This window comes from Dendrobates tinctorius, unplaced genomic scaffold, assembly GCF_039654945.1.
Source record: "Dendrobates tinctorius isolate UK_male_01 unplaced genomic scaffold, ASM3965494v1 ptg000070l, whole genome shotgun sequence".
In the NCBI taxonomy this organism is placed as follows: Eukaryota; Metazoa; Chordata; class Amphibia; order Anura; family Dendrobatidae; genus Dendrobates; species Dendrobates tinctorius.
Genome location: NW_027361738.1, coordinates 63,496,017 through 63,522,948, shown reverse-complemented (window position 1 = coordinate 63,522,948; position 26,932 = coordinate 63,496,017). Strand labels below are relative to the sequence as shown.

The 26,932-nt window shown below is 44.8% G+C and overlaps 2 protein-coding genes across 7 annotated transcripts in view; one reads left to right on the top strand and one right to left on the bottom strand.

Moving 5' to 3' along the window:
- Positions 1 to 16,169, top strand: part of APBB1IP (amyloid beta precursor protein binding family B member 1 interacting protein) — a 148,178-nt gene extending 132,009 nt beyond the window's left edge. For both annotated transcript variants that reach the window (XM_073581766.1, XM_073581765.1), the window contains exons 11-14: positions 9,132 to 9,230; positions 12,576 to 12,678; positions 13,870 to 13,961; positions 14,935 to 16,169. In XM_073581766.1, coding sequence (XP_073437867.1) covers positions 9,132 to 9,230; positions 12,576 to 12,678; positions 13,870 to 13,961; positions 14,935 to 15,495 — 855 coding nt within the window. In that variant the 3' untranslated portion in view covers positions 15,496 to 16,169. The remainder of the gene's footprint in view (positions 1 to 9,131; positions 9,231 to 12,575; positions 12,679 to 13,869; positions 13,962 to 14,934) is intronic.
- A 4,362-nt stretch (positions 16,170 to 20,531) lies between these two features.
- Positions 20,532 to 26,932, bottom strand: part of LOC141095628 (protein adenylyltransferase SelO-like) — a 52,267-nt gene continuing 45,866 nt past the window's right edge. For all 5 annotated transcript variants that reach the window (XM_073581752.1, XM_073581748.1, XM_073581751.1 and 2 more), the window contains exons 14-20: positions 25,973 to 26,017; positions 25,816 to 25,897; positions 25,616 to 25,708; positions 25,016 to 25,095; positions 22,017 to 22,060; positions 21,652 to 21,731; positions 20,532 to 20,746 (exon numbers count right to left, since the gene is read on the bottom strand). In XM_073581752.1, the coding sequence (XP_073437853.1) occupies positions 20,624 to 20,746; positions 21,652 to 21,731; positions 22,017 to 22,060; positions 25,016 to 25,095; positions 25,616 to 25,708; positions 25,816 to 25,897; positions 25,973 to 26,017 (547 nt within the window). In that variant the 3' untranslated portion in view covers positions 20,532 to 20,623. The remainder of the gene's footprint in view (positions 20,747 to 21,651; positions 21,732 to 22,016; positions 22,061 to 25,015; positions 25,096 to 25,615; positions 25,709 to 25,815; positions 25,898 to 25,972; positions 26,018 to 26,932) is intronic.

The window sequence follows — 26,932 nt, the reverse complement described above, 5'->3', positions numbered from 1 at the left end:
GCCCGTAATACAGTATAATGGGCCCCACATAGCCCTCCATACATTATTATGGGCCCCATTTCGCCCTCCATACATTATTATGGGCCCCATTTCGCCCTCCATACAGTATTATGGGTCCCACATAGCCCTCCATACAGTAATATGGGCCAAACATAGCCCTACATACAGTATTATGGATAATACAACAAGGTGTTGGTGATGTGGTTGTATTATGTTGAATTTTGAGTTGTGTTATACTTTGGTGGTCCAGTGATTGGGGAATTTATCTGTGTTTAATACAGTATTATGGACACCACATAAACCCCCATACAGTATTATGGGAACCATATTGCCACCCATATAGTATTGTGGGCACCACATAGTCCTCCATACAGTATTATGGGTGTCACATAATCCTCCATGCAGTATAGTGGGCCCCATATGGTGCTCAATACAGTATTATGGGCACCACACAATGATCCATATAGAACTATGGGCATCTCATAGCCCTCCATACAGTATTATAGCGCCCAACATAGCCTTCCATACAGTATTACGGGCACCACATAGCCTCCATACGGTATTATGGGCACCACATAGTCCTCCATACACTACTATGGGCACCACATAGTCCTCCATATAGTATTATGGGCGCCACATAGTCCTCCATACAGTATTATGGGTACCACATAGTCCTCCATACAGTATTATAGGCACCATATAGTCCTCCATGCAGTATTATGGGCACCACTTAGCCCTTCATAGTTTAATGGCCCCCACATCATCCTTCATATAGTATTATGGGCACCACATAGTCCTCCATACAGTATTATGGGCGCCACATAGTCCTCCAAATAGTATTATGGGTGCCACACAGTCCTCCATACAGTATTATGGGCACCACATAGTCCTCCATACAGTATTATGGGCACCACATAAAAAATAAACAAATACTCACCTCTCCCCGTTCCCCTGATGGTCCGGTCGCTGCAGAACATCTTCTGACCCTCTGCACTGGTCAACACACAGCATGCGCTGTATTTATGTAATCGCTCCCTCTGCTCTGAGACATCATTATGCTGAGACGCAGAGGGGGAATGATGGAAGAGGGAGAGTCAGCTGACAGCTTCTGATGAAAACATCATTGTTTTTAACTGTATTGGCATCCAGGACCAGGATGCCAATACTGTTGGGAGTACGAATCTGGGGGGACCCAGTAGCACTGGCACTGGGCCCCCCTGACTCACGGGCTCCATAGCGGCTGCATGATCTGCCGCCATTGGCGGTATGCCACTAGGTCTGATTGTAGAAGATCCCTACTCAGCTCTTATATATGGGACTGTATTAAGGGAGCTGAAGGCCCCAGGAATAATCACTTCTAAACAAAAATGATATATCCAAAAGGGAATTCGTAGTTATATTCCGCGCTGCCGCTGAGACAAATTCCAGGAGAATGCTGTACAATTGCAGTGGTTTTATTCAACGCGTTTCAGGGGTGTCATGCCCCCTTCATCAGGAAATACCACACAGTACATACAGGTATCACAGACATAAATAGTTTTGAGAGGACGCTGGATTTCAAAAAAATGAGCACCAACAAGTCAGATGATGCAGTGTCTCTTTTTTTTTTCTTCTTTTTTCTGTTTTCTTTTCCACTGTTGAAACCATAAACCGGGCTTATATCCTGGAAATGCAAGAGAAATCACCAGTTTTATAGACTGTGCATATCTTTGTAATATATACCACTTGAATTGTTAACTATGTGATGTCATTGAACTTTGACACTGCATCATCTGACTTGTTGGCTATATATTCCTGATGAAGGGGGCATGAGACCCCTGAAACGCGTTGAATAAAACCACTGCAATCGTACAGCATTCTCCTGGAATTTGTCTCAGCGGCAGCGCGGAATATAACTACGAATTCCCTTTGGATATATCATTTCTTCTGGTCACTAAGGACCTGTGGATCTGCAGCAGCCGCTACCTACATGCTCTTATCTCATCCTAACCAGGTGAGCAAATTTCATAATATACTCTATCCTTTGTAACGTGCTTAAGACCCTATTGCGCTTTTTGTCTCCCCCCTTTTTTTTTTGCATTTTTTGCAATTTTAAACAAAAATGGTATAAAGTTGGTAAATACATTAGGCTGAACCAGATGATTAACATGGAGCCTCCTTTAATGTTTAAAGGGAATCTGTCACCCCTTTTTTCGAATATGAGCTGCCGGCACCGCCATCTGGGGCTTATCTACAGCATTTTGTAATGCTGTAGATAAGTCCCCGATGTAACCTGAAAGATAAGAAAAAGAGTTAGATTATACTCACGGGAAGGGGGGCAGTCACGTCCGATGGGTGTCGCGGTGCGGTCCAGCGCCTCCCTTCTTCTAAAGGTGACGTCCTCTTCTTTGCTTCCTGTCGTGGCTCCAGCACAGGTGCACTGCTTTGACCTCTCCCGGCGCCTGCGCACTGCAGGACTCTGCTCTGCCCTCAACAGGGCAGAGCAGTGCACCTGCGCAGGATCCACGACAGGCAGCAAATAAGAGGACCGCATCGTATGAAGATGCGAGGCGCCGGACCGGACCACGACACCCATCGGACTGGACCGCCCCCCGGTGAGTATAATCTAACTCTTTTTTCATCTTTCAGGTTACATCGGGGGCTTATCTACAGCATTACGGAATGCTGTAGATAAGCCCCTGATGTCGGTGCCAGCAGCTCATATTCCAAAAAAGGGGTGACAGATTCCCTTTAAGGGGACAACCCTACTTAACCCATCCAAACTTGCCAACAGTGACCAATTTTCATTTTTTTGCCTTTTTGTTTCTTTTTCCTCCAAAGAGTCATAACTTTTATGTTTCCATCGACGTAGCCGTATGCTGGGTTGTGTTTTTTTGCGGGACAAGTTTTAGGTTTGAAGGATACCATTTATTTTACCATACAATATACTACAAAAAAAAAAAGAGGGAAAAAAAGCGATGAAATGGTGAAAAAAAATGCAACACAATTCCGCCATTGTTTTTTGGGTTTTGTTTTACAGCTTTCATTGTGCAGTAGAAAGGACTGAGTAACATGATTCTTCAGGTCCACACAATTCTGGTGATATTAAACAACTATGATGTTTTTTTTTAAAAATACAGAATTTTGTAAAAAAAAAAAAAAAAGAAAAAAATTGGTCGGTGCCCCCATTTTCTGATAAGTGTAACTTTTTATTTTTTATTTTTCCTGCAATTGATCTGTGTGAGAGCTTGTTTTTATTGTTTGCGTGATGAGCTGTGGTCTTTAATCAATACCATTTTGGGACACATACAACATATTGATTACTTTTTATTGCATTTTTTGAGGGTTGGGTTGGGAGGTGGGCGATTGGAAAATGCTAATTTTGGGGTTTCCATTACTTTTTCTTTACTGTGTTTACTTTCTGAGTTAAACGACTTTATATATTGAGAGAGCAGACATTTGGGGACACGGCAACACCAGATATTTTTTTTATTGGTAAAAGGGGGGTGATTATCTTTTTAAAACATTTTTAAAAATGTATTTTTTTTTTTATTTTGTAATTTCCCCTAGGGGGCTTTCACATTTCAGCACTGCAGTATATGTTGAAATTTACAATCTCCTGTGACAGGGCTTCATGGAGCACCAACGTGGCGGAGGCATTCAGTGGGCCGCCAGCTGCCATGGCAGACCATGGGCATTCAGTGATCGTGACACGGGGTCCAATGGGATCCAGCATCAATGCCCCACCAGGAACGCGCCACTTAAATGCGCTGTGACAGATGGACAGCGGCATTTAAGTGGTTAAACATCAGCAATCAGAGCTAGCTCTTATCGCTGCTGTTAGAAGCAGGTGCTGGATGTATAACGCAGCCGCGCCAGCTCCATGCACCTGACGTATATGTAGGGAAGGTGACCTGACGGACGGACGGATTAGTCTGAGTGAAGAAGGAAAGGGATGCACAGTGTAGGTAGGTGTACAGTGGGGAAACAGCTAGGAAAGTGTAGTGGACGTGCAGTACCTTGGGTTGACCATTAGATGGCAGGGAGGAGTGTGAGCAAAGGACTTGACAGCAGCTTAGGGCTTTAGAAACCGTTGGTCATGGGGGGCGTGGTTGGAGTGACAGTTTCAAGGAACCGGGTGAGCTATAAATTCTGAGGGAGGGTTCCAGAAAGTTCCAGTCCCCAGGGGGAGCTCAGGTGACAGTAAGACTGCGACAGTCTGTGCGCTCTGAGGAGAATCCGACCAGGGGGACTGAGGAGAGAGAACGTCAGGGGGGTGGTCCTGACAGGAAGGTACCGCAGAAGAGACGTGGCAGTGGGTGCAGGATACCGTATTTAACACGACGACTGACCAGTGAAAGCGCTGTTGGTTTATGGGCCTAGGGCGGCCACAGTGACGGACCTGTCAGGAACGTCAAACACTAAAGGAGGGACGGTACGTACAAATACGTCCCTGGTGACAGTGTGAAAACGGCTCTGAAATCGAAGAGCCGACAAGTGAAGAGAAGTGCGGTGTGTTGCGGAGACCGTTAGGTGAACGGCAAGTAAAGAAATAAACTTGGACCTGTTGCACCCAGTACCTGCCTCCATCTTGTCTCTGTGTCATCTCTGCGCAGTAGTAAAAGAGGGACCACCCCCCCCCCCAGCTCGGCCCACCACCGACCCTACATTTGGCGTAGTCGGCAGGATCACCGCCGCTAATACATCATCTTCTGCGGCAGACCTGCCTCAAAGAATGGAAAAGGACTTGGACTACTCTGTTTGGATTACAATTACCTGTGGATTACAAATTACCTACCTGTGGAATACAAAAGGGGAGCGCTGTGGCGGATCTGTGTGGCCAGCAGAGGATCCGGGGCGGTACCAGGGACTGTGCAGTATGGCGGTGCTGCTTCAGCGCAGAGGAGAGGTCTGGGTGTTTGCAGTTGATCAGAATGGACTGGGACCCCCTCCAACGTACCCCAAAAGGAAGCAGTATGTGCCTGGAGATCGACGCTTCCATATATTGGACCCTGACAGGTGGGTGGAGAGGCCTGCCGACACCCCACCTCACAGAGGTAGTGGCACAGAAGAAAAACTTGGCTGCGGCTGTCTGATGCCATTCGAGTGCTGCCCAACGGACGGTATGAGACGCTGCGGGTGTCGGGGCATCGGCCGACTAGAGTGGCAATGGCGGCAGGATATGGAGCTGCACCAGAAGTCATCTGTAGAACCACGGGCAGGCAGCGGGATGCTGAGCCGGGGAGCGGAGTCAGCGAGAACGGCCGCCACCAATACCAGCAGAGGACTTCTCAGCGGAGCCCCCGAGTCCGGAGGGAAGGCCCGCAGGACAGTGGAGCAAGGAACGGAGGCTGCGGGGGAAACTGCGTGATGATGGAACGGAGGCCGCAGCGTCGGGGAAGGTGAGAGTACCCCCGGCCCTACCAGTGCCTCTGCAAGCGGCCCCCACCATTCTGCTGCAGCACGCGGCCCCCTGCGCACCGGAAGGCCTAGTTACCACGGGCCCCGTGGTGTATGCGGAGCTGAGCGAGGTCCCCGCTCATGTCCCCGAACTACCCCGCCCAGAGTCACCAGTGCAGAGCTCACCCAAAGAAGACGCTGCTGCGCTTTCCCTGCTAATAGCAGCTGCATCGTTGAAATCGGCCGTTACTCCGACTCCGTTGGAAGTAGTGGATGCGGCCTGTCCTGAGGCCGCGATTATGCCACTGCTGGAGTCGGCTGCGACCGACTTAGCGGGCCCTGTGATTCCAGCCCCCGAGGTCCCGGTTGTCCCCATTTGCCACCTGACCCCAGCGGCTGCTGGGCCACAGAAATCTTCGGCCGTTTCTGTCTTGCGGTCTTTTTCAGTGGAGTCCCGCCCACCGGACTCCAGGGCCCGTGCTGTTCCCTCCGTGTGGGAAGCGGAGGTGATCAGGAAGAAAAAGGCCCGGGAGCAGGAAGTGTGGAACCTGCTCCACACTCAAGGAGAGGCCGTCATGGAAAAGAGGACTTGAATGGACACCCTCAGTATCCCCCTCACCTCTGTCCATTGAGAGTGGTATAGACTGTCAGGAGTTCGATGCACCGTTGTGCAGATTATAAGGACAGTTGCATTTAGAAAAAAAGTTTTGTTGTTGTTTAACTGATGCAACTATTTTCTCTCTCTTTCTTTCTTCTTTCTATGTTCTTTATATACGAAAATATGTTTACCTGACAGAACGGGGATACGGAAAGCGGAGGAGTGTCCAGGTCCAAGGAAGGGGGGAGGAGGAAAGAAGACATGCAACGTTATGTTATATTTTGGTTTTAAAAGCAAGAGAAAATGAAAAAAAATTATAAAAATGGGTACTTGTGATATTGTAAAGTTGTTTTGGTGTACAATATGCACAAGTAAAATGCAACAGGTCCGGGTAAGGGAAGGTCTGCGGGCCCAAAGGAAAGTGTGAGATCCGGTAGGGATCTAAGAGTTGAGGAGGTCTGGGAGACCGGGACGCCGACCATGACATGTAATTGAAAGAAGGGAAAATGAGTTGGAAGACGTGAGAAAGACAGCCGTCCTAGGTCAGGTCCCCAACACCACGGACACCCCTGAAGGAGGAAGGCGGGCGCTGGTAATGATCTGGAAGGTAAGAGACCTCGATCATGGCGTACCGAATAGTGAAAGGTAACAGAAGGGGAGAGTAGGGGAAAGATACACGCCGTAGAGAGAATACGGGTGTACCTTGCCCAGTTTGAAAGACGTTGTCATGTGGCGTGCGCGCTGGTGAGTAGCAGTAGGCTGCTCAGAGCATAGTGCTCCCAGTATGGTTCGGCCCCCGCAGATAGTGGGTTTGGCTCAACAGCTGGTCCGACAACAGAATGTAGGTGTAGCTTCAGAACGACGAAGGCAGGGATGACGATTGTCGAGGACGACAATGGACAAAGGAAGGGGGAGTGTAGGGAAGGTGACCTGACGGACGGACGGACTAGTCTGAGTGAAGAAGGAAAGGGATGCACAGTGTAGGTAGGTGTACAGTGGGGAAACAGCTAGGAAAGTGTAGTGGACGTGCAGTACCTTGGGTTGACCATTAGATGGCAGGGAGGAGTGTGAGCAAAGGACTTGACAGCAGCTTAGGGCTTTAGAAACCGTTGGTCATGGGGGGCGTGGTTGGAGTGACAGTTTCAAGGAACCGGGTGAGCTATAAATTCTGAGGGAGGGTTCCAGTCCCCAGGGGGAGCGCAGGTGACAGGAAGACTGCGACAGTCTGTGCACTCTGAGGAGAATCCGACCAGGGGGACTGAGGAGAGAGAACGTCAGGGGGGTGGTCCTGACAGGAAGGTACCGCAGAAGAGACGTGGCAGTGGGTGCAGGATACCGTATTTAACACGACGACTGACCAGTGGAAGCGCTGTTGGTTTATGGGCCTAGGGCGGCCACAGTGACGGACCTGTCAGGAACTTCAAACACTAAAGGAGGGACGGTACGTACAAATACGTCCCTGGTGACAGTGTGAAAACGGCTCTGAAATCGAAGAGCCGACAAGTGAAGAGAAGTGCGGTGTGTTGCGGAGACAGTTAGGTGAATGGCAAGTAAAGAAATAAACTTGGACCTGTTGTACCCAGTAACTGCCTCCATCTTGTCTCTGTGTCATCTCTGCGCGGTAGTGAAAGAGGGACCATCCCCCCCCAGCTCGGCCCACCACCGACTCTACATATACATGGCAGGATTACACACTAGCAAACAGACAGTCCTCACCCTCCGCCCTTGGTTCAGCGCCGCCTCTCCACCGCTGCTCTAGCCTCTGTGTTTTGGCTGTAGCATTGACATCATGACTACAGCACGTATCACCGCTGCAGCCGATCACTGAGCTCAGCTCGTGAAGTCTACATCAGCAGAGCCACCTAACTTACGAGATTGGCTGCAGCAATGATGTGCTCTGTAGTTGTGACGTCACCTCTGCAGCCAAAACAGACTGCAGCAGCGGCGCTGGACCGGGGGAGGGTGACTACTATCTAGGTTTGTTGTTTTACAAGTATGCAATCTGTCAGACATAACTGACAACACTTATCTCCTCGAGAAAAAGTAAGCTGGTCCAGCTCCTGATGCTTGGGGATAGCCAGCCTCTACTATACTGACACTCAGGAAGCATGTGCCAGAAAGTGGACACAGTCAGTATGGAGACCCAGGCATCCCTCCATTATGGGGACCCCTTGCAAAAACAAAGGTATACTCCATGGTACAGTATGTTTTTACATTTCTGGGGTTTTTCTACCGCGGCTCTTTGTACAGCACTTTCCTATACAGTTTGCAGATGCACACCAGCCAGACGGAGGACAAAAGAACACACATTTGGCCTCCATCTTGTAAATGGGGACCTCTAGGAACGTGGGGAAACGCTCCTGACATATAGTGTAAGCTAAGCACACAGATGCAGCGGGCACCTCGCCTTCGATTATTTCCATCTCATGTTCACCCATTTTGCCGAGCTCATATGCATCAGGTTGATCGTGTTTTTCCCACCCGACATCATTTTTAATTTCCCTTTTCTAATAAGTCTGGTGCTCACAGTGGGCTGCGTCCAGCGGTAAAAGCATCTGACCTTGATTTACGTCTGCGGGGAGTTACACAAAGTGGATTATGATAATTCCGTTTGGTACTTCCTATCTGACACATGTTTGTCATATTTCTAATTACGCTTCGAGTTCACGCATCATTCACTTTAATCCGATGCTTTTATCTGTAAAGTTTCCTAGTAGTAGGCCTCAGAGCGGGTGGGAACATTCCAGAGGAAGGTCTGCCATCTGCTGGTGAAGTGGGGGACTACAGCAACTTCGTTATTATTATCAGGATTATTGGTTTATACGCATTCATTGGTGTCCAGTAGTGATGAGCGAACGTGCTGGGATCAGGTGTTATCCGAGCATGCTCGTGAGCTAACCGAGTGTCTTCTCCATGCTCAAAAAATATATTCGAATCCTCGCGCCTGCACGTCTTGCAGCTGTTAGGTAATCCCTGCATGTGTTGCGGCTGTCTAACCGCAGGGACTCGAACGTATTTTTCGAGCACACCAAAGACACTCTTTTAGCACATGAGCAAGCAGAGTGTGCATTTTGCCATTTGAGAAGCTGTAGATGAGGTTTGCCATTTCCTATATGCACAATCTTGTCTTCTGATTCTTCTGTTATTTTTGTAGCATCCGCAAATACAAAAGGAGTCTCAATACATAAAATACTTGTGCTGTGACGACCCGTGGGTTCTCCACCAGTGGGTGACTGGTATCAGAATAGCAAAGGTAAGAGCATAAAGAAGCCTTCAGAAAATTCCAGGTACTGACAGTCTGGACACCTATAACTTCTGGGATGTTTTACTGACAAATTAAGAAGAATAACCCCTCCATCACAGAGTGCCGCAAACCAAGACCTTGGCTGCTCTATCGCTCTAGATGTGCCATCAGTCTTACCAACAACGCTGGCTTTTGTATCAGCGTCTGTAAAGGGATTGGGTCATGTTCTAAAATGGGTAAAATTGCAACCTGCTTGTAAAAATACACAACTTTACAGTTTACTTACAAATCCTATCCTGGAGGAACTTCTAATTTAAAAAACTACTGCTAGTTGCCTGGATTTTCAGCCACCTATGGAGTATAGCATTTGGCTTTCAGTACCATCTTTATGCTGATGACACACAACTATACGCATCATCCCCTGACCTTACCCCGCTGTACTACAGAACGCCAGTGACTGTCTGTCCGCAGTCTCCAACATCATGTCCGCTCCCTATCTGAAACTCAACCTCTCCAAAACTGAACTACTTCTGCTCTCGCCGTCTACTAACCTCCCTAAATCTGACATTTCCCTCTCCGTGGGTGGCACCACAATAACACCCCGACAGCAGGCGCGCTGTCTGGATGTTATGTTTGACACCAATCTCTCCTTCACATCCCATATACAATCTCTTGACCACTCTTGCCCCTTACACCTAAAGAACATCTCCAGAATCCGCCCTTTTCTCACCATGGAAACAACAAAAACCCTCATTCTAGCATTGATCCACTCCCGCCTGGACTACTGTAACACTTTACTAATTGGCCTCCCCCTCACTTGACTTTCCCCTCTCCAATCTATCCTTAATGCAGCAGCCAGGGTCATCTATCTGGCTAATCGGTACTCGGACGCGTCCGCTCTTCGTCAGTTGTTACACTGGCTGCCCATTCATTATAGGATCCAATTCAGAGTATTTGTTCTCACCCACAAAGCTCTCCACAGTGCAGCATCCCCCTACATCTCCTCCCTCATTTCTGTCTATCGGCCTAGCCGATCGCTGCGGTCTGCAAACGACTTTCGACTAACCTCCACACTAATCCGTACCTCCCACTCCCGACTCCAAGACTTCTCCTTTGCTGCACCAATCCTCTGGAATGCTCTACCCCAAAGGCCCTTTTACATTTAGCGATGCACCAGCGATCCGACCGGCGATCCGACCCGGTCTGGATCGCTGGTGCATCGCTAAATGATCGCTAGTGAGCTGTCACACAGGAAGATCTCACAGCGATGCAGCAGCGATACAGCGGACGATACTTACCTTTCACACACAGCGATCCTGGCATCCTCCCGCCCGCGTCCAGCGTCGCTCGTCTCACACAGCAGGAAGCCCAGCAGGAAGCTGACGACGAGAAATGGAGCCGCCCAATCTCGCACGATCAGCGATGGACAGCGGGGGAGCCGGTCGGAGGTAAGTATCACACATAGCGATATCGCTAGCAATATCGCTATAACGTCACAAAACCGGTGACGTTTTAGCGATATTGCTAGCGATATCGCTATGTGTAAAACCCCCTCAAGAAATTAGGACTATCCATAAATTGCATACTTTTAGGCGCGCCTTCAAAACACATTTGTTCAGAGCGGCCTATCACGTTCACTAATCAAAGTCATTTTATGTGTAAGTGTGCGTGTGTAGCCCATTCACTATCTCCATCCATCCATCACTGCCTCAAGGCTGTACTTTGTATCTCCCCCACCTCATTGTAGATTGTAAGCTCTCAGGAGCAGGGTTGTTTTATTTTGCTTTAGTCATTATATTATTGTTAATGTTACTTATGACTGTTTTGTTTGAAACTGTTAAACTGTAAAGCACTGCGGAATATGTTGGCGCTATATAAATAAAGATTATTATTATAGCAGTGGTGGCCGGCTCCCTAGGTTGGAGCATGCACTTGTAAGTTCTTTGCTATGCTACTTGCATGTGATAGAGTAGATAACACAGGAAGCAACATTCACAGTAGGTCACAGCTCACCTCCTCCTGTACAATGACCGATAATAGCTCTATATACAGTAGATAAGACAGGATCCATTATTCAGAGCAGATGATGTAACAGCTCACCTCCTCCTCCTGTACAATGACTGATAACACCTTCATGTACAGTAGATAACACAGGATCCACTAGAGTAGTGATGTCACAGCTCACCTTCTCCTTTACAAGGACTGATAACACCTCTATATACAGCAGATAACACAGGATCCATTATTCAGAGTAGGTGATGTCACAGCTCACCTGCTCTTTCCCACCACTGTCCTTATGAGAGCAAAGCAAGCAGAGATTGGAAGCTCAGGTTTCTATTTAAAAAAGTGGGTCTGAGCTATTGTTGCTAATATCTATGTGTCCAACTGCATTTTATGCTTTAGATAATTTTTTTATTATTATTTAAATTTTAAGAATTACATTTAAGATTAAAAAAAATATTTATAGGATGTCACATTTTGCTGACACATTCCATTTAAAAGGACCCTGTCACCAGGTTTTTACAATCAATTCTGAGAGCAGCTTAATAGATCAGAGCCGACTTACTGGGCTGTTTGCTGTGGTTTTGATAAAATCAGTGTTTTATCAGCAGGAGATTATCACTAGAGGACTAGTAAACCTGCTGCCATGTATTCTTCGATATTCATGAGTTCTGTATAACTCCACCCATCTCCACTGATTGGCAGCTTTCTGCCTATGCACAGTGTATACAAAAAAAGCTTCCAATCAGTGATGTGGTCGGGGCTATGCAGAGGTCAGCATTCAGAGAACTGATAGATCTGCAGCAGAGATAGCTGTGATTTTATCAAAACTACAGGAAGCAGCTCTATAAGTGACACATTGCTGGAATCAGCGTCTCTGCCTCTACATCAGGCTGCTCTTAGATGGGGCAGAAAAACCTATTGATAGATTTCCTTTCATATAGATTGTCTGGTAAGTACATTTTTTTTGTGCCGGAGGAGGTATTTATGAAAATCTTAAAAGATAAAAAAAAATAAAAGAGGCTCATAAATCCCAATTTACTCCCATTCCCACATAACCTGGTACCTTGTCAGTCTCTTCTTTCTGCCGCAGTAATGATGTCCATGGCCAATCACTAAGCTAGTTGTCCAGTCGACATAACAGAGACACAAAATCGAGTCATTGATAACGGTGACAACGGTGCAGAAAAAAATCATCAAAGTTTAGTTTTCATAAAATGTGATAATTGATAAACAAGAATTGAGAGATCCGAGCCCCTGATTCCTTCTTCACACATCTCTGGTCCCACCAGGTCTTCAAAAATAAAAGGTTTTGGGTTACATGAGAAAAACTAACTTTATTTCTCTTTCCAGTATGGAAAAACCTTATATGACAACTATAAGATTGCGGTCCATAAAGCCGGCCTCGCCTCGCATTGGTCTTCTCTAAACAATCCGCCAGGACCGGGCACAGCAGGTAAATGTGCTACAACGCATAGGAAATAATACACGGATTCTTCTAGCTTCTAGATACTTTTGTTCTAGTGATTTCAAACTGGACCCATGATGCTTGGCTGATCCAAAAATGACTCTGCCTATTTACAGGGGTTTCCCATAAGCAACACGTATTATCACCTATCCACAGGAAAGCTATAAAATGCATAACGGCAGCGGTTTTACCTGCCGGAACCCCCACAATCACGACAACAGGGTTCCAAACTCCTCTGTGCAGTGAGCATGTGCGACCATTGCTCCATTCACTGTCTGAGTGGTGGTCGCACTTAAAGGAGTTGTCCGGTGAAAACAAGTTATTGCATATTCACAGGACAGGTGATAACGTATTAATCTGTGGGTGTCCGACCGCTCGATGGGCAGGACGGGGCGCATTTATTCCGTTAGAGTGGAGAGGCAGTGCACATGCTTGACCGCCACTCCATTCATGCCCTATGGGACAGCTGGGCACTTCTCAATACGGAGAATGAATGGGTCGGCTGTCGGGAATCCAACCTGCTCCATTTTCTAACGAGGATAAAAACCTCGGCTCAATAACAGTTTATGGACAGTGTATGTATAAGTCATACATACCTTCCGGTCCCGGGTCTGAAACTGGCGAGCCCCCGCAGTGCACAGAGAGCGACTGCAGACTTATCGGTTTTGACCGGATAACCCCTTTAAGTTCCTCGTTGCTCTTCCTGTCACACTACACCTTAATCAAATAAAGGGTATCTGTCATTATAAAGGTAACCACACACTGAAGGCATGACATTTCAATAAGAGACATCGCCTTCTACAACTGATTTCAAAAGACAATCGGCAGAATTGTGAATGCGGCTCCGGAGCATAACACAAGATCAATACATATATTTACAAAAATCCTCAATATGTTATGTAGATTATATTTGTATATAAACTGTTTCTATTGGGCCGGGGTCACACTTGCGAGTGTGATGCGAGAAACTCGCGCATCAATACCCGGTATTTCTATGAAGTCGCACACTCCGGTCTGAGTGCTGGCGGCAGTGCCGGGTATTGAGGCGAGACTCTTGCGAGTTTCTCGCATCACACTCACAAGTGTGACCCCGGCCTTGCTCTCAAAGTAGGACGTAACCTTCAAAGTTTATTAGTAAATGTATTTGTTTTTAACGTATTGACTTTTATTTTAATTTAGGTAAATCTCAAGGAAACGGACAGATAACACAAAATGTTACAAATGTCAGCTCTAGCTTCTCAGATGCCTGGAACCGTGGCGAAACAGCTAAGGTACATATATAGAATAACATATACTGGAAATATCCTATTTCAGACTCTTGGTTTTAGGATTAGGTTCTCACTTGGGCATTAAAGAGAAGAGTCACAAGATTTATGCTGCTCAAAGCACAACACAACTTCTCAAACTGATTGACAGGTCTCTCCCTATGTACACACATGGGACAGACCTATCAATCAACTGGAACTGTGCAGGAAGAAGCCGTCCAAGGGCCACGCCGGAGACATGTCATCTCTCTACAGTCCGCAAAACTTTTGTATTCTCTGAAATACCACAAACGTGCAATTCAGGCTCTGATTCATGCTGTCTAGGGTTTGAACAGCATGAATCAAGTGACAGGTTCCCTTTAAGACTATGTTCCCACGATGAGCTTTTGGTGAGTTTTTGATGTTGTGCCATTTCGGCATCCATTAAGTAAAATAGGTTACTTGCATTTTTTTTAAATACGCAGTGTAAAAAAACGCACCAAAAACTCATTGTGGGAAGGTAGCCTAAGACTTCCTTTTCTAACCAATTCTTAAATGTTCAAAAATTAATCCTAACAGATCAATAATGGCTTTGATTCTCGTGGCGACCATGTGGTTTCCAGACTCTTTAATGGTAGAATATTTTTGTTTTATGCCTTTTTTTAAGAACTGATGGCTATTTTATTTTTATTTTCTGATTTCATTTGACTTTCGTATAAATCGTCGACTTCTGGTTTTGTTCTTACACAAACGTTTTCTATGATGACAATTGCTCTGCATTACTAAAAGATAAATTACAAGACACAACATCGGATTCTCCCATCCGAGAGTTTGAGCCGAGTGTCATTACCATAATCGATCAAAATCATTGCTCTTGTGACCGTAGCCTGACTCTGAGCTCCAATACTTATTATAATAGATACTAAATGTATAAGAGAAAAATGTAAAATGCAGATTATTGGCATCTTATGTCTTGTCCTGTTGTATTTTCTTCCTGTAGGCAACACAAATAAATGAGACTTCAAAGCCTGAATTTATTAAACCGCCAACACCAACCATAGCGAAAAAGCCACCGGCCGTACCGAGAAGGTCATCGTCCAGTGCAGTACCAACTCCACCATTACCAATTAAAGCCAAACTAGGTGGAAATATGCCACCACCACCACTGCAGATGTCACCTTCAGACGTTTCACACCTAGATGAGGATTTCCTTCCCCCTCCTCCTCTTGACTTCTTTGATTTACCTCCTGACTTTTTACCTCCACCTCCTCCATCATCATATAATTCTATGCCTGATTATGCTCCACTTCCTCCTCCACCCCAATTAGTGGCTCCAACCACAGAAGCTTCAGCACCTCCTCCTCCTCCTCCACCTCCATCCGCCGCTTCTGCTCCACCACAGCTTCCAGTGAAAAAGCAGCCTCCTAATCCTCCGAGAAGAAATGACAATCCAGCGGTAAATACAAAGGAACTTAGCGCAAATGGAAGTGCCGGCGGTCAGCCAGATTTTATGTCTGACTTGATGAAAGCCTTACAGAAGAAGAGAGAAAACACAAACTAAAATGGACATCGTACTGAACTTACCGATGGAACAAAAAGACTGTATTATATTTAGAATTTTCTAAAAATGATTTGATTCAAGAGTGAGATTGCTGTTATTGTAGGGCCATATGTATGATATAGGCAAGTTAGGACCTTAATGTTTCATTGTCACGGTTTAACTGGCAAAAAAGGCAAGAATGGAAAACGCAAAACCTGGATGCACAGCTCGGGCTCAGATCACAATTCCTGGCCTAACTTGAACCAACTGCGTCATATATGCCTATAAGGCAGTTATAGCAAGTAGTTTGCTATCAAGACATGAACTTCATATAGACAGACAGACTTGACCCTATGACCCAGGGCTGAGAGCTGAAAAACTGCTCCTATTCTGGCGGAAATGGCCCTTCCACATATTACAGGGTCAAGCATTTTAATTGTATCGTCCTGTAAGGTATGGATGAACAAAACTTTATCTAGAAAGATCAACCAAATTTTCTGCAGGTTCTAGGAAGCGAAACCCATAGTGGTCAATTAATCACCAAACGCTTTAACTGATGTATATTTCGAAGAGATGCACAGATGATTAAAAGTGTGACATATTTCTGAATTTTAGGCCTGTGTGTAAAGAATTGTGAAAGGGTTCTTTAATATTCTTTGGGTTTATAAACATGTTTTATTGCACCAATGATTAAATTCTCATTGCTTTTTTTGGATGATAATATCATATATTCTCAAGTCCAAGTTGTCAGCTGCTTCTTTTAATTGTCAATCTTTAAACTCTTATATCCTTTGGACGGGTCATCGTTGATTAGGTTGGAATAACTCTTGAAATGGGTTCTCCCAGCTTAGCAAGGTATCACCTAGCCACAGAATGGCTGATGTCAGCAATTCCTGAAACATCGCTCTGAAATAACCCATCTGAATGATGCAATGGGGTATTGATGATGCAGCTCCCATTCTATGGGAATATGTCCCATATGAAAGGAGTTTCAAGGAGTTTTCCACAACAGATCCGCAGCAATCAGTTATCACCGGAGCAAAGAGTCAAAACGTTTTTTCTAAGGCCGGTTTCACATTAGCGCATTTTCAGCGCGCGCACGGCCGGGGGTAGCTCCGCCCCCGATCCGGCTCTCTGCCCGGCGTGCCCGCCCCTTGCTTGTAGCGCCGCCTCCTAGCGGACAGCGGCGCCTGCGATCGGCGCACCCTATCTTTAGCATAGGGTGCGCAGATCGTGCGCAGGCCGTGCGCTAGTTGCGCTTTGACCTGCGCTGCGCACTTTTGACGGTGCGCCGTGCGCGCCAAAATCCGAAAAGTTTGATTTTGGCGCGCACGGCGCACCGTCAAAAGTGCGCAGCGCAGGTCAAAGCGCAACTAGCGCACGGCCTGCGCACGATCTGCGCACCCTATGCTAAAGATAGGGTGCGCCGATCGCAGGCGCCGCTGTCCGCTAGGAGGCGGCGCTACAAGCAAGGGGCGGGCACGCCGGGCAGAGAGCCGGATCGGGGGCGGAGCTACCCCCGGCCGTGCGCGCGCTGAAAATGCGCTAATGTGAAACCGGCCTAATCTGTATCTTCTCCCTTTCAGTTTCATTACATTGCTTCTCCTGTTTCCATGTGCAAATGAGAATAAGGATGATCCCTCTACACTGTCACAGTCCTTCAGATATTTGTAGACAGCTATTAAGTCTCCTCTTAGTCTTCTATATTTGGGAATGTTTAGCTTACAAAACGAGGCACCTTCAGGTATCTTGAAATTGTAACCAAGGATGAGCCAGACTTGTGCAAGTCCACAATTCTCTTCCTGATATCTGGGCTGATTTTTTGAGACTTTCCTAAGATGCTACACAAAGAAGCAGTGTGTTTCAGGTGTGCATTAAAATACATCCACAGGTGTGTCTCTAATTAACTCACATGTTGCCAAAAAACCTATCAGAAGCTTCCAAACACATGACATCATCATATGGGTGTCCACGGTTGTTTAAAGGCATAGTAATGTTAGTGCCTTAAAGCATTCTCTCTCATTATTCTGGCATTTGGCAAATATTAATAACTAGATGGAGGCCCGGTGCTATCGCATCGGGAGGGCGATAATGTCACGATAGGGGCAGGCTTTGCAGCGTTGAGAATCTCTCCCCCCCCCATGTGCTCACCCACCTATCCACTCTTTCTTTCCCCATGTGCTGACTTCTCCCGTCTGTGCTCTCTTCTATGACCTGTCTACCCCGTGTGCTCTCCCCCTTGTCTGCTGTCTCGCTCCTTCCTGGGCTGTGCTCTCCCCTCATGTGCTGTCCCGTTTGAGCTGTCTCCCCCCTGTGCTCTGTCTCTCTCACCCCTGTGTCTGACCGTGCACGGAGCATACTACAGCTCCTGGGCAGGGGAGGAAGCAAAAGACAATACTGACATTACAGCAGGAGATCGCAGAGGATACAGTTAGTGAGATAATTATTGTTTAAAAACAGTCAGTGAAATATTTTACATCACAAAATGAATCCTCTGTGATCTCCTGCTGTAATGTCAGTATTGTCTTTTGCTTCCTCCCCTGCCGAGGAGATGTGGTATGCTCCGTACACGGTCAGGCACAGACAATTTTTAAAATGAATTTTCGCTCGTGGAAAAACCCCTTTAATGTGACCGGCTTCCTCTTCCTGTAGACACGCCGCGCATCTGCCGCTGGGATCAGCCAAATGATTCACTGCGCCTGCGTGAGTGTGTGTGTGTGAGTGTGGTGCGTACGGCGTATAGAGTGCGTGTGTGGTGCGACGGTGTTCCGCTGGTGGTACCGCGCAATAGGTTGGTACCAGCAGCAGTTTCCATATTGAGACACCCATCACTTGGGTGTCCCAATATGGCGGTCGGTGAACTTCCGCCGCTTGGAATTCTGGGATACGGTGACATCTGGTCAGAACAGGAAATGAAAACATTACAAGGTAATTATATAAATAGATTATGATAATCCTATTTGAGCTAAAACGGGAAAGGTTTATTCTGATTTCATGACAGATATTGGGAAAAACGTGCATGTGTGTCTTTTTATATAGTGTATGTAAACTTCTAGTTTCAACTGTGTATAATCATGTTGTAAAAGTGAACAGAATTGTAATGCTAGGCTTAATAGGAAACACTTAATATTCCACAGGCTCTCATAACTTAATGGAAAATGAGCTGCCAAATGTAAAATGAGCGTTCGCTGGGCACACAACCCTAGGTGAAAGCAATCTGTCCAGAAAAGATGCTGGCAAGCAATGCATTCGCTATGCTACCGCTACAGGCAGGAGGGGCTGGTGTTACCTACAATGACCACCTGCTCCACAAATGAGCACAGACCTATTCAGGCAGCTGCGCTTGGCACATTATTAATGACAGCAATTATAGATCGGTAGAATTTCCAACAAAAATAGAAATCTTCTGGGAAAGATGGGGAAAAAGCTTTATCGCTCATGGGCATTGCCCGAAATCAAATGAAAAGGGACAAGTAGAAGTGATACCGCTTCAGGTACAGTAACTGGTAGCTTGAACATGAAAACTGGATGCATAAAGTCACACGCAGCATTATTTAGACACTTTACATATGTCTTGATCATCTCAATAATTATATTCGCATCCAGGCTCACAATTTGTTGGGTTATCTAAGCATGGAAATTCCTGAACTGAACCCCATGCTTACTTACACATTGCACCCACAGAGGGCTCTGCAGAAGAACTGTAGTATTGTATGCCAGCCACTGAAATAATGGCCAACCATGTAACAGATTGACGGGTTACGTCTGACAAAAGGCTGAATTCAGGGGGCACTTAGTGGAGGACCCTCCTTCTGTTATTTCCACGATGGGCCTATGCTGTCTTATCGAGACTCCTTTTAGGCTAGGCTACATGCCCATTTTGGCTACTACAGCTGTTGCATATCTGAAGTCCGCTCTGTGCCGCTGCTAGATCGTGGTGCTATAGAAGTGAATGTGGTCCCATTGTGACATTTGCACCAGTAATTTGCAAAAAAATCAAACTTTATTGGAATTTTAGAGGACTTGTTTGCTATGGTTGCAGTAGCGTAGGCTTCACAATGCGACCGCATTCACTTCTATAGCTCCAAGATGGAGCAGCGGCACTGAGCAAACTTCGGTTGGGCGACAGCTGTCACAGCCAAATTCGCGGTGCCAACCTAGCATTAGGCCTCATTCAGACGTCCATTTTTTTCCCCGTAAGAGAAACACAGGCCGGTTATTTTGAAAAACACAGCACTCGTTTGTGAAAATCGGACATCTGAATGAGCCCTTAAGCTGCAAAAACACACCGATTCCTGGTCTGGAGCCAAGGGGCGCGTGCACACGGGACTTATCTGCTGCAAGCTGTCTGCACCGGCAAATCTGCAGGAAGGAGGGGAGGCATTTATGCTTTTTTTTTCTGGTCCGGAATAATTGGAAATTTTGAAACGTGCCTTAGATGCAATAAAATTTGCAACTTATTCCGCCAAGAAATGTGCTAGTCAAGGAAGATGAGCCACAGTTGCTCAGATTGACTGCTATCATAAATTATAGCATATTTTTATACTCATATCTGGCATAGATTTCAATGTATGAAAACACAGACGGCCTGTATATTCTCCACTTTCCCACAAAAGAAACATTCTGAGCGGTAATAGCGCTTCTCCCCATTGGCCTCTACTTTACCTTCATATGCTTCTGATATAGAGTGTTTTTTTTTGCAGCATTCTGTATGAATCAACCGATAAAAGAATGAAGGCACGCAATATCGGACGGACCCAATCGCCCCTAAGAGCCCTGATCATATTGTGGTTCACACACTTTTATTGGATTTTTCTCCTTTTTTTCCAGTGAATTGTTTCTGATCCGAGTGTGGTCCGTTTCGGCCCGGTGTGATGGAGCCAGGAGAATGTGCACAGGGCACCATTGTATCCTCAAGTCCTAAGTGTCCTTATTCCATTGGAAACATATGTAATAAATACATTTCCTTTTCTTTTAATACCTTCATGGATAGAGAGCATCACTGCCGCCTCGGTACATGCCGTGCATGGGACACAAGCAATGACACAATGAGGGGATTATTATTTATACCAATGGTATTTAATGGTACATTTATCATATATACTCGATTTTTTTATGGCTGATTCTTACATCCGCAGGTCGGGCCCTATCAGGATGAGCAGCTGACTTTCAAATCTTTGGCCCATTCTGGAGTCTTTTGGGAGTAGCCAGCCATTTCAGCCATTTTCTGTATTTCGAAAGGTCGTTTTAACACTTGTTGCAGTCGGTGAACCTGTGTCAGAGTCAATAGTTTGGTCAAACTTTATCCAAAGCAGATTTGTCCACATGAATTAAACCCATTCAGATAGCTGTAAGCTTTAAATTTCTTTCTGGTGGGAATTTTCATAATTTTTTCACTCCCTTCATATAAGACCCTTCTAAGATGTGATTATTGCATTCTATATGTGCATAGTGCACAGAATGTAGCCCGTATACACTGGGGTTTATGAGCTCAGTATACCCACACATCATTCAAGCAAACAAATTCTGAAATGTAAAGCTGAAACATTATTTTCCATGTAAATTCTTATTTCTGGCAAATAGAGACACCAGTTCCAAAAATATGGCATGCCACCCTGTGTATCTGTATGCCAACAGGACAGAAAGGAAAGGGAAGAAAAGGAAAAATGACAGGAGTAACAAGAAGAAAGGAAGAAAAAATAAAGGAAGGAAGGAATAAAAAATAGAGAAAACGAGGAAAGAAAAAAAGCAAGTATGAAAGGAAAAAAGGAAGAAAAAAAAGGGGAAAAGAAAAAATAAAACAAGAAGAAATAAGGTAAAAATAAAAAGTGAGCAAGAGAGAAGGAAAGAATGAAAGGAAGAAAAAACAAAGGAAGGAATAATACAGGAGAAAACGAAGGAAGAAGAAAACAAGTAAGAAAAAGGTAGGAAAAAAGGAAGAAAGAAATGAAGGAAGGGCAAAAAAGGGGGGGGGGGAAGACAAAGGAAGAAAGAAAAAGGCAACGAAAAAAGAAGGAAGAAAGTAAGAAGAAAAAAGGAAGCAAGAAAAAAGGAAGAAAAAAGGAAGAAGCAAAAAGGAAGGATAGATCAAAAAAGGAAAAACAATAGAGAGAGGAAGGAAAGGAACAATAAAAGGAAGAAAAAAGCAAAAAAAAAACAACAAAATCTGAAACTAACCTCTGAGAAGTCATTGTTTTCTGCTTTAAGAACTGCAGATTCTGCCATCCAGTTCCGTAATATGTATCTCGGGTTTGTAACTAGAAAGAAATGATGCTTATTGTCAACTACAGTACAAAAAAGTGTAATTGTATGACTCATTAGTGAGCGCGGAGGACGTAGTAAGACCCCGACATTCGCTACAACAAGGGTGATCCCCACTTGCACATCTCGGCCATATGCCGTTCATGTGACTGTAATACTACATGATGGCAGTAAGAACTGACTGAAAGCTGCGGTGGTCAGATAATAACCTGGTACACAGACAATGACAACACATGGTCAAACAGAGACCATTGTTCCACCAGGTCACTCATGGATCTTACTTTTCATCCGCTGTCTTCTTTTAGAGTCCGAGTCATCGGGATAACTAAATAGATTGAGAAAAAAAACAACAGTGAACAATAGGAAGAATACATTATATACCGCAGACTGAGGGATCACTGCAGAGAGACATTTTAAAGGGGTTTTCAGAAACTGAAAAAAAATGTGTAAAATAAAGAAATGCTATAAAACAACAAAAGAACCAATAGTATACAGAAAAATAAAATCTTTAGTGGCATCACTTCTTTACGGTCTTTGATTGCTTTCCCATACATGATTTAGGGTGTGGCCTATTTGGTGGGTGGAGCCTACTCTGTACATCCAGTGCTGGGCAGACATCTGACTCCTTGTAGCTATGATTCCTCCGGAGTCTGCGCATTTTACAGTAGCAGCTTCCATGTCCTCATCTTTCATGTTCCTGTATATTTTCTCGGCTTGCACCATAAACATAAAAATATACACATCTTCCGAGAACTATTGTGTTATCTTACCGGATCTGTACAAGACCACAGCTCCGTATAATAGATGGCGTGTGTTGCTTCTGATCCCTGTGGCTACTGGAGGCAAAGCATCTGGAAATGCTCGAGTCCCGGCCCCGTCACACGCCATTATCGTAATAACAATACAGATGTTGGGATTTTGTGCACGTCAAAAGTCATTTAAGCACCATCACTTTGTGCTCGGTAAAAGGCCTGAGATCCGTATATACAGACGACTCCTCCTCTATACAGTGAGGTGCAAGTATTCCTTCTATTACATGCTGATTCCACATTCTGTGCCGATTCCCTTTCCTAATATATTCTATAATTGTCAGTACATTTTTGCCCACGGAGCTCTGAATTCCCTTCGTAGGCAAAGACAAAAAAAAGGGTAATATACTGCTGCCTTCAGCCACCACTAGGGGGAGATAACAGATTTCTGCCTTCTATTTAGCTCCATGTGCAAGAGTATGCTGTCAGCTCATGAGTGCCCTTTAGTGGCGGCACAGTCATAAATGAAACCAAGCTCCAGCACAAAACTGAATTCTCTCAAAATATAGACCTGAAATATGTAAATAATATAATAAATGACAAAATTGTCATGAAATAAGGTTTATGATCCTATATTAAAAGCTACCTGTCATCTTTAAAACTTCTGACATGTCATAGAAAACTGCTGCTGCTCCATTATTTAGCTGCAGCAGTGACGTCATGTTGATACCACTGCAGCCAATCACTGAGTTCAGGCGGCTCTGAGTCGCTCACCGATTCTGCTGCTAAATAATGGAGACCAGGACATTGATGGAGACACTGCGCCAGATGCTAGAAGGATAAGTAAAGCATAATTTGTTTTTGGTATATGAGCTTACATATCATGAAAAGTTTTCTGAAACGGGACAACCCCATTAAGGTCGTGTTCACATATGAAGTTTTAGGTTTGTGCCGGGGTTCTCCTATAATGGCAAAAACCACTCGAGTGCATTATTTCAATCAATAAAGAGACTGTCTGGAACTTTTCCAACGATGGTCTATTCTTAGGACACCCGGCACCCCCCATCTGTTGCTGGTAGCAGACGGATGTGATTAGTTGCGGAGCTGCACATCACAGGTCTGTAAGCTGCATGCATAGTGGCCCCGCTATTCTTAGGACACCCGGCACCCCCCACCTGGCGGTAGCACACGGATGTGATTAGTTGCAGAGCTGCACAGCACAGGACTGTAAACTGCATAGTGGCCCCGCTATTCTTAGGACACTGGGCACCCCCCACCTGGCGGTAGCACACGGATGTGATTAGTTGCAGAGCTGCACAGCACAGGACTGTAAACTGCATAGTGGCCCCGCTATTCTTAGGACACTGGGCACCCCCCACCTGGCGGTAGCACACGGATGTGATTAGTTGCAGAGCTGCACAGCACAGGACTGTAAACTGCATAGTGGCCCCGCTATTCTTAGGACACCCGGCACCCCCCACCAGTCATCTGTTTCTGGTATTGGACAGATGTGTTTAGTTGCGGAGCTGCACAGCACAGGTCTGTAAACTGCATAGTGGCCTCGGCCGGATACTGCACATGCACCGCTATTCTTAGGACACCCGGCACCCCCCACCAGTCATCTGTTTCTGGTATCGGACAGATGTGATTAGTTGCGGAGCTGCACAGCACAGGTCTGTAAGCAGCATAGTGGCCTCTGCCAGGTGCTGCACACGCACCGCTATTCTAATAAATAGAGCTGGATCTGCAATACTCGGCTGCGGACACTATGCAGTTGACAGAGCTGTGCAGCCTCACAACTAATCACATCCGTGCACTGCCAGTGTCAGGATCGACTGATCGTTGAGGGCGCCGGGTGTGGCACTCCCACTGATCTGATATTAATGACGTATCCTAAGATAAAAAATATATATAAAAGTTATTTTATCCTAAGATAAGGCCATCAATGCTAAAGTACAGGACAACCCCTTTAAAAATAATTGAATGTCAACTAAAACCTGACAAACCCTACAAAAAGTGAATGGAGAAGTCAGAATCTATTTATAAAGACTATTGTTTTTGTAGCTCTGTTAAGCACAACGCTTAATAAGGCCTAATTCAGACGTCCGTAGAAAAAAGAACTTATTATTTTGATCAGAGTGTGGTCCGGATGTCATCAGTTTTTCTTCTACATAAAGTAATAAAACTAAAAAAAAAAAATGTTTCTCCACCTTCTATGTGATAGTCCGTGGAAAATGGGTTGCACTCGGATGTCATTCAAGTGCAGTCTTATTTCTTTCGCGGACCCATAGACTTGCATTGCTGATTTTGATCCGACACACGGATCAAATGCGGTCATGCCTTCAACATTTTAAGCAGACCATTTGGTCTGATGAAAGAAAAAAAAAAAAAAATCGGACATATGCACAACCTCATAAAATAGCAAAGGTTTGAGTGTTACCCGTGAGAACCACGAATAGCACTCGTACGACAAAAACGGCCATCTGAATGAGGTCTAAAAGTGTAAATATTCTGATTTTTATACTTTTTACCTTTTTAGTCTCTGTGAGTATGCATTGACCCATGCTGCGAAGTCCACGTGTCGGCTGATGTCATGAAGTGCCCAGTATTCCTTTAACAAGAAGCAAAGACATAAAAACAAAAAGATGGCGAGACAAAAGAAAAAAAATCATTTTTAATCAATTTTCCATAAAACTGTATTAAAGGAGCTTTGGGTAATTGTTCAGATTAGAAACCCCATTGTCCTGCGCCTTATTAGTGAATTCTGATTTAACAGCTAATCCTCCAGGATCCCCATCTCTTTGCCAGAGTGAGAAGTGGATACAAAGCCAAACACTCGCTGACAGGTTTTCCCTCCCAGGCCAGCACTTCCTGATCAGATGTCGAAGACCCTTCCAATACAACTTAGTTACATATTAATGGTCATCAATATTAGGTTGGTGGGCATCCAATTCGCAAGAACCTCACTGACCGGGAGAATGACAGGGGTGCAGTTGCAAACACAACTTGGTACTGCGTCTATGTAATCCATGAAGGTGCACTTTCAATGTCCTGACCCGCAGGTGACTCCAATAATAAGGATAGGTCATCAGGATCTACGTCCCAAAAAAACCCTTTAACTATACCGATACCTCCGGGATAGTGGTATTCCATAGCTGGCAGTCTGTTATCTCACTCAGCTGACGAAATGACATTGTAAAATCAGCCTTTGTGTCTTGCATTATCTATAGGATACAAAAAAAAAAAAATATATATATATACTGTATAGAATCTAATATGTGATCCAATCTTAAACAGCCAATTTTTCCATTACGTGTCCAGTGTCACGTACGGTAAGAAAAGTCACAATCAAGGTCAAGTCTTCTTCCTTTGCACCCACAAATCCCAATTTGGCCCTAAAAAGTTCTGTGAATCTGTAATCAAGGAGGGGAACATGAAATGGGTTTGTATGGTAACATAAAGAGTTAATAATCCGAATTATGACTTACCTCTGGTAATACAGGTCCGGGAACCCTACAAGAATTGTGGAGGCTCTGAAATGAAATGGTCAGTAAGTCAGCAGTGATGCAAGTATTTACTGCTTTGTCACCATTTTACTGCTCCAATGAAGGCAAAATATATAATAAATAAATCATACCGTTTTGTGAATGCAGCTCTGATGCAGACTAATGAGTGCAAAATGAGTGCTTTATCTTAATGAAAGACCAAGTGGTCACAATAAATAGACCAAGGACTCATGCAGCATTGTATGTAGAGATGTCAATATGAAGGCCTCCTGATGCAGTGAGTCATGAAACGTGCGTCGGGGCGCTGGACTTCCACTGGCTATGTGTATGATAACTTTGGCTTTTTTTGCTTCATGTTGACATCTCTTTATACAATGCTGCATGAGTCTTTAGTCTATTTATTGTGACCACTTGGTCTTTCATTAAGATAAAGCACTCATTTTGCACTATTGGTGCTAGTATAGGTATTTGTATACACATAAATTATTTCATTAATTTAGATTATTATATATAATCTTGCTATTTTGATACACTTATTTATGAAATTCATTATATTTCATCAAATTTATGGTCTCTAGCAGCATTTAGTCATGACCATTTTTGTGATACATTAAGCATGTTTTGAACTGCTGGACCATTGCATTTTAATGGATTTATGAATAAAAAGAAAAAAATTTTTAACAGCATCCTGGATTGCTCACGTTATTGCTGGACTTTGCTTTGTCGTTGTTTACATTAAGCATTTTATCTTGCAAATTATTATTATATCTCCTGCATTTGTTGCCCTTATGATATTTATTGAAATGTTACTATTTATTACGGGCTCTGTGCATTATTCTCAGACATTTTGCCAGTGTATAGTCCTTTTGTGTGTATTAGTAGCCTCTGCTTTATTATTCATATAAAAAAAATTTTTGTTGTATTGGAATTAAATACATTTTT